Source organism: Eptatretus burgeri, chromosome 16, assembly GCF_056783735.1.
Source record: "Eptatretus burgeri isolate ZD-2024b chromosome 16, Ebu_testis_v1, whole genome shotgun sequence".
NCBI lineage: Eukaryota > Metazoa > Chordata > Myxini > Myxiniformes > Myxinidae > Eptatretus > Eptatretus burgeri.
In genome coordinates this window covers 51,285,962-51,294,166 of record NC_140976.1, presented here as the reverse complement: position 1 = coordinate 51,294,166, position 8,205 = coordinate 51,285,962, and the positions used below count along the sequence as shown (strand labels likewise).

At 47.7% G+C, this 8,205-nt stretch overlaps 1 protein-coding gene across 2 annotated transcripts in view; it reads left to right on the top strand.

The window, feature by feature from the left end:
* The first annotated feature begins 7,428 nt into the window (after positions 1 to 7,428).
* LOC147011053 (multidrug and toxin extrusion protein 1-like) overlaps positions 7,429 to 8,205 on the top strand; it is a 226,908-nt gene continuing 226,131 nt past the window's right edge. For both annotated transcript variants that reach the window (XM_085858608.1, XM_085858609.1), the window contains exon 1: positions 7,429 to 7,558. In XM_085858608.1, the coding sequence (XP_085714734.1) occupies positions 7,448 to 7,558 (111 nt within the window). In that variant the 5' untranslated portion in view covers positions 7,429 to 7,447. The remainder of the gene's footprint in view (positions 7,559 to 8,205) is intronic.

Sequence of the window (8,205 nt, the reverse complement as noted above, 5' to 3'; positions counted from 1 at the left end):
TGCACATCGCACTGAGCAGCAACATGGCGGCCGTTAGACTTTCATCAGGATGAAGTCTGTCTTCAAATCCCCTCCCCACCCAAAGTCCTCAATCAGACAGACATTAACTAACGCCTCTCCCCTTTATTGCCATTCTTCAAAGCAAAATGGCAAATTGTTACATCGTCATTACATCTTTATTCATTACCTCATTGAAATAGTGGAATATTTAACTCTTATTTTTATAGATGGGGGCGGGGACGGCGTTGAAAGTTCCTTCAGAACGGCGTTGGATTTTCCACAAGTTACGTCATGGACCCTCCCCCATCGACGGCAGACCAATGGGAGGGGGAGAAGGCTTGTGGAAGGAAGGAAAGAGAGCTGATGTGAAGGAGAAACAGAAAAGGCGAAGAGAAGCACACGGTACAAGCTTGCGCGAGCAGGGACGAAAAGTGCTCCTGAGCAGATTTCTCTGAAACCAGAAAGAAAAGAAGTAAAAGGCAGAAAGCAGATGCAGAAACCTGAGGGAAGCAGAAAGGAGAAACAAACGGGCCAAGCTCGCATGAGCAGAAGACGAAAAGACTGAGAAGGTCAGGTCAGGTCAGGTATGGGTGCATCCCTGCATCCACTATCTGCCAGTACTCCAGGGGCCTCCGTCTGGCTATCCCCCAGGCATATACCTGGCCCAACTCCATCTCCTTGAGATTCAGATCAACCTGTGCAACCACGAGGCACGTGGTCGGCCCATTGGCCTCCTCCACTCATGAGGCTCCCTCGCTGAGATAATTTGGTGAGCAGGATCAGCATCAGGAAAATGATCCAAATCTCAATGTAGCTGCAGCTGACACTCACGGACTATGTCGGTACCAAATGGCATTTCAGTCTCTCTCAGCAAACGCTCGTTGGACACAAAATCCGACCAGCAATACCCAAGGATTCTCCGAAGAGACCTGGTACCAAAGCAATTATGTCTCCATCTCAGATCCCTGGTCAGAGCCCAAGTCTCACATCCGTAGAGCATGACTGGAAGCACCAAGAACCTGAAGACTGATATTCATCCTCCTACACAGGTCATGGCAGCACCCCACCCCATGATCCAGTGAATCCGTGATTCCCCAGGCCTGACACAGACTTCTGTTGACCTTTGGCTCGCATTATGCAGATACAGCACGTGAATATCACTGCCAAGGTAAGTGAACCTCTCTGTGACCTTAACCTGATCACAACAAATAGGTACAAACAAGGTAGCAGCATTGAATACATCATTGAAAACCTGGATCTTAGTTTTAAACAAGGAAACCAGTAATCCCAGTGGCTCGGACTCTTCATTCAGCACCTCACGGGCCTCCAAAGGGATATCCAGAGTCGCCGCAAAGATGACTGCAACATCTTCAAAATCATGGTTAGAGACTTTGACATTCCCAAACGATTCACCGCATCTTGATCTCTCAGACATCCTCCCCAGAATCCAGTCCATACAAGTGCTGAAAAGTGTGGAGGCAAATACACACTTCTGACAAACTCCAGTGCGAACTTTGAAATAAGTTGGAGATGACATCACCACATCTCACAGCACTCTCAGTACCAGAGTATAGTTCAGACATCAGATTGATCAGTTTTGGTGGCACCCCACGAAGACCAATAATCCTCCAGAGGGCACCGGTGAGCTGCACTGCGAAGGGCAACAACACAGGTGGGACTCGCACGGAGTGGATTTTCAGATTTCTTTACATTTGTAGGTTTTGCAGAATGCAGTGTTTTGCAATGGCCAGAGTGCAAATCCTGCCACCAACCTCCGAATAAAAAGTAACCCAACTGCAGGAAGACGTCTGCAGACACAGTTGGGCATGAGAAATGGATGGCCGTTGGGTCACAAGGAGCTCCTCTGCCCTTTGACAGGTTTTGTTTTTAATCCTGCAGGGTGTCCATATCATCCAGCGTCCTCACCAGAAAACCTGGTGGGAGAGACGGTTTAGTCTCCAATAACCAAACCATGAAATATGTTAGTTCAGGTTTACATGGTATCCTTACCAAGTCATAGATGTAATCTGGCTTGACCTGAAAAACTGCTCCAACTGAGAAGGCTTGTGAAAGAAGGAACAAAAGCAGGTGAGGGTAACGAATGGAATGTTTGACTAGCAGTTGGTGTCGAAATATCTAACCAATGATGACCACATTTGTCGTTTAAACAAGTTTAAACTTTTAAACATATTGCTGTTGGCCAGGGGTTGGTGGCGAGAATGACCGTTAGGTGGGGAAGGTTACACCGTCTCCCACCAGACTCCCCGGAATTTATAGGCCGTCGCTCTGGATAACTCTGAAGCTGGCGGGTCGATTAATCGACCGTGAAACGCCAATATCTCGACCGCGTGGCGTAGGGTTAATTGTCTCGATCCCAATATACCTAAATAACCATGCAGTCTTGGCTACCGGGGATTCACACTCTCGGCACATCTTTCTCGAACCAGGTCACTCTACCGACTGTGGTAGAGTTCCAACTAGCGATTACCAACTCCGGCTCGGTGGTAGCCGAGCAGAAACTGCCAAAGCCGTGCGGGCTAGGATTAACGGATTATATCGGGGATGAAACCCTGTCTGAACTCAGACCTGGACCATGCTGTACCAAATAAAGAAAGGACGGAGATGAGCTGGGAACATTTCTAATAATTTATTTACAATAAAATCAAAAGACAGAAGAGGCGACACTTATCGCGAATATGCAATGCAGTATTTACAATGATGAAATAAACACTTAACAATTCTACTTAAAGACGGGCCCACACGCAGTCACACACACAAAAAGAAAAGAAACCCCGGAGTTCTTTATTGGACCCTCCAGCCGATGAGAGAGACTAGCTGGGGGTCAGAGTCCGGATGGGTACCTGGCCATCGGAGAAAGGGGGTACTCCGTGCTGCGGCACTTGCCACTGGTCGTCGGCATGGTCCCAGTCGCACGTGAAACTCGTGGTTTGTGGCGGAGCTCGGGTGGTGAATGGTCGGGGTCCACAGCACACCTCTTCCCGAAACAGCCACTGTGATGAATGTGACCACTCCAGAACTCCAGTACTTCTCAGAGCGTGCATGGGGATCCTTATTTGCCTTCGTCGTGAAACACGACGACGACGACGACGACGACCCTCCGAGATATATATCTCCTCGTACATGGGGAGGGACCTTGGCGAGAATCATCTCGCTGTCCGTCCCTCATTGGCCCACGGCCGCATCCCACCGGGGCAGAGCCGTGGCCCCTGTTCGGAGACCCCACATTCACCACGTAGCTCCGCTCTCGAAGAGTAACAGTATCCATGTTGCGTTGGTGCAAGAGTTAAAACGTTTGTGGAAGGAGCGTTAGTGGGAGTGGATTTTGATCACGCGGATGGGATGGTTTATTCGATGGCTCGTTGGATATAATAATCAAACTAAAGATGTCACAACCCATGTTTTCGAGCCTCCCACGAACCAAAAAGGAAAGGGATCTGACTACACACGTACTTCGGCCTTAGTTATTTTATAACTTTGTTTGCACAGTTCTTCAGCGAAAATGTAGGGTCGGTAGGTGGAAATATAAATATAAATATAATTTCAATTTTTAGAAATTATATATTTTTATTATTTTTTTTCGGATGTTCCATGGAAAAGACAAGGGTAGGTGTGGGGGGGGGATAAATATAAATCCCGGACCAGGAGGATCTAAGAAAACATTGAAGATGGAAAACCATTCAAATGCAGGATGCCATTGTACACTGTATCATCTGATGTGAAAAACAATAAAGAAGGATTAAAACTTGTTTTTACAATATAGCCTGGCATGTTTTTCTGATAGGAACCTTTTTTTTTTTTTTTTTGTATACCTTGGTCGAGGCTCGTATGAGAGCTAACACACAACTCACAGCAAGGAGGCATGAGACAAGAGGGGCGGGAGTGGAAGGGACAAAACAGTGGGGAACAGACACATTAGGTGAACTGTGGAAGGGAGAGGGATGGGGATGGGACGGGGAACATGGCGAAGAGAAGATGGACGTTTCAGGGACTTTCAGGAAGGAAAGCAGGAGAAATGAAGGAAGTGGGCTTGGGTGGATTATCGGGGGTAGAAAAGATCAAGGATTTGGATGGGGGAAGATAAGAGGTGGTGGTGAACAGCTGTTTTGAAAGCCTGGAGGGAAGAATGGGAAAGAATAGAGTGAGGAAGTTTATTCCAAAGGCGGGAAAAAAGAGGAATGAAAGAGTGAAGATGAGCAGTGATTCGTGATTTTGGTAGTTTTACCAGAAGGGGGTTGTTGGCAGACCTTTAGCGCCCTGTGGAAATGTGGTGGGGACAAATCGCAGAGAGAGCAGGGGGGGCAAGGCTGGAGAGGAGTCGGTAGAAGACAGAAAGACCACCGACCAACCTGCGGTGATTGAGTGAGAGGCCCAAAGACTCAGCTTCATTGCGGGAGATGCCGATGATCTTAAATGCCCTGGTTTCGACAGCGTGAAGCCGAGAAAGGTGGGAGGCAGGAGCACGAGCCCAGAGGGGAGAGCAGTACTCCATCAGGCTACGGACAAAAGCTTTGTAAGTGGTCAGGAGCTCAAGAGGGCCGAGGAAGGACTTAGCACGACGGAGGATTCCCAGTCGGCGACTGGCTTTTGAGGCGAGGTTGGAAATGTGACTTTCCCAGGAGAGGTCATGGCAGATAGTGAGACCTAGAAGCTTGAAAGAAAAGACTTCTTCCAGAGGATTGTTGAGAAAGTGGATGGGGGGGTTTTGTAAATGGTCCTTTCGAAGAGACATAGTGAGAGTGTGAGATTTGTCTGGATTGAAAGACATGTTTCACGTATTGGACCAGTTTGTGATTTTATCCAGATCTGCAGTGAGTGAAGAAGCTGCTGCTTGCCGGTCTGAGGGATGACAGATGGTACGGCAGAGGGTGGAGTCGTCGGCAAAGAGAAATAGAGGATTTTCCAGAGATCCTCTGGAACCCTGTTGGATCATCAAACAAATGGAAACAATGCTGAGAAAATTACTGTCCAAGTCGTAGATGTGTGTGTGCACACCAGTGCATAGTGCTGGATATGATTAAAAAAAGGTGTCTACTCGGAGTCAACACGCTCAAAACGGTCAATCAGAGCCATAACCAGCTTAGTTTTCAGTGGGCCTCTGATCATACCATCTCCCTATCCCCATGAGCACATCAACGGCTGATTTCTGCTCCGTTGAAGGCTGAATATCAGCATCGCGCAGGGAAACTTTGACGTACTTGGCACCGAAATCTTTCAATACGAACAGCGGTGTACAACTTTTGATGGAAACAAAATCGGCACGATCGAGAGTAGCGTGCGAATCATCCCAGCTGCTGCACTGAATTGATGCAATAGTTCGGCCAGAATATTCGTGGTCAAGATGTTGGGTGAATAAATCACCAATACAGTCACTCAAATTTATACCGCTGACATACTTCTTAACAACTCTTGGCTCGCAGACTTCCTCTCCTGTCGCAGTCACCTTGTGGCCCTAAATAGGGTTCTTTTATCCCCTCTTCCTGTCCAGGCTGGAGTTCCTCAAGGTAGCGATCTGGGCCCTGTTATTTTTCTGGTTTTCATCAATGATCTCTCCAACTCTCTGGAAAATCCTCCATCTGTTTGGTGATGACTCCACCCTCTGCCATACCATCGGTCATCACTCAGACCAGCAAGTAGCAGCTTCTTCGCTCACTGCAGATCTGGATAAAATCACAAACTGGTCCAACACGTGGAACATGTCTTTCAATCCAGACAAATCTCACACTCTCACTTTGTCTCTTCGAAAGGACCGTTTAGAAAATCCCCCCTTCCACTTTTTCAACAATCCTCTGGAAGAAGTCCATTCTTTCAAGCTTCTGGGTCTCACTATCTGCCATGACCTTTCCTGGGAAAACCACATTTCAAACCTCGCCTCCAAAGGCAGTCGCCGATTGGGAATCCTCCGTCGTGCAAAGTCCTTCCTCGGCCCAGCTGAGCACGTGACCACTTACAAAGCTTTTGTCCACAGCCTGATGGAGTAGTGCTCTCCACTCTGGGCTGGTGCTCCTGCCTCCCACCTTTGTCGGCTTCACGCTGTAGGAACCAAGGCATTTCGGATCATTGGCATCTCCCGCAATGAGGTTGAGTCTTTGGGCCTCTCACTCATTCACCGCAGGTTGGTCGGTTGTCTTTCTGTTTTCTACCGTCTCCTCTCCAGCCTCGCCACCCCCAGCTCTCTCTGTGATTTGTCCCCACCACATTTCCGCAGGGCGCTCAAGGTCCGCCAACAACCCCCTTCTGGTAAAACTACCAAAATCACGAATCACTGCTCACCTTCACTCTTCCATTCCTCTTTTTTCCCGCCTTTGGAATAAACTCCCTCACTCTATTCATTCCCATTCTTCCCTCCAGGCTTTCAAAACAGCTGTTCACCACCACCTCCTATCATCACCCATCCAAATCCTCGATCATTTTCTTTCCCCGATAATCCACCCAAGCCCACCTCCTTCAAATTACCTGCTTTACTTCCTGAAAGTCCCTGCAATGTCCATCTTATATTCCCCATGTTCCCTGTCCCATACCTCTCCCTTCCACAGATCTCCTAATGTCTCTGTTCCCCACAGTTTTGTCCTTCCCACTCCTTCCTCTCTTGTTTCATGTCCCCCATGATGTGCGTTGTGTGTTAGCTCTCACACGAGCCTCGACAAGGTATAGAAAAAAAAAAACAACAAACAATCACTTTCGCCCCAGAAACAACAGTCAATGTGAACCACGCAGGCCACTGCTAAGACGCCATGACCGAAGACGACTACGTAGCTCGGTTAAAGGTGACTCGGCATTTTGGCGTGCATGCACGAAATTATATTGTGAAAATAAATGCCGACGTTTACATTTCGGGTTTTGAAACTTTTTCACCTTCGGTGGAAAATGTATAAATATAAAAGTCTAAAAATGTGTTTTATATTTATATTTCATTTCGGCAAATATACCGTCGGTGGATCCGTAAACCAAGTTATAAAATAACTAAGACCTTACCGGCATAACTAACTTTGGGACCTGAATGTTGAATGCAAACGGTTTCCAGATTCGTAACAATATATACACACACACACACACACACACACACACACACACACACACACACACACACACACACACACACACACACACACACACACACACACACACACACACACACACACACACACACACACACACACACACACACACACACACCACCCTGGAGATGTCTGGACTTAACCTTACATTTTCGTCCCCTCTCTCCACTCCAACGGTGATTTTAATTTGAATAACTGTTGGATTGAATTCGTGTGTTGCAGACATGTACGCTTGACGGGCCAAATGTCCTCCTGCAATCAGGTTCCCTGTATTTCCATGTGTAACCTTCAAAACTAACCTTTGCTTGTTTTTATGGCTCGATTGTGACTGACTGTTCGGGTTTATCAGTAATCACACAGAGGAGACAACCATGGAGGGGATTCAGGACGCAAGAGTTCGTACTCGGGACCTTCTTACACTCTTCTTTTCTGATGGATTCTGCGCTGAAGTCAAGCGCATCGTGTGGATCGCTGCACCGATGGTGAGCCCATGGAGCTTTGACATGGAAGGCTTAGTCTGTGAAAGCTATGAGATATGGACAACTCGTGGTATAAACTGGATGATACTATGTTGAATTACTGCAGATTATAATTCAAGCTGCTTTGACAAGTATGGAATTGTCGTTTTGAGATTATAAATCCAGGATCGAAGGAGGGGCAGAGAAAGATGGGTGTGTCTGTCAGCGTGCAGGTGCTCACGTGTATTCGCGCCTGTTGGTGTGTGTGTGTGTGTGTGTGTGTGTGTGTGTGTGTGTGTGTGTGTGTGTGTGTGTGTGTGTGTGTGTGTGTGTGTGTGTGTGTGTGTGTGTGTGTGTGTGTGTGATAGCCAGAGTGATAGCCTGTATTTGTGCTCGCATGTGTTAGTGTGCATACATTGTCGCTGGTGCATTTGAGATATTGTGAAATATATTTTACCCAAGTTGACACAAGCCGTTTTTTCGCTGGTGGGAGTATTGAGGTGGGGGAGTGGGGGAGGGGCGAGAGAGGACAGAGGAGGGAGGGAGGGGAAGCAAGTAGGGCAGTGCAGGAAAGGTGGGGGAACAAGAAAAGGGGGGACTGCGAGAAAAGGGGGTGTGGGGAGAGCGACTCCTCCCAAAACGTCGCTATGCACTTGGCGGGCGTTCAGCAT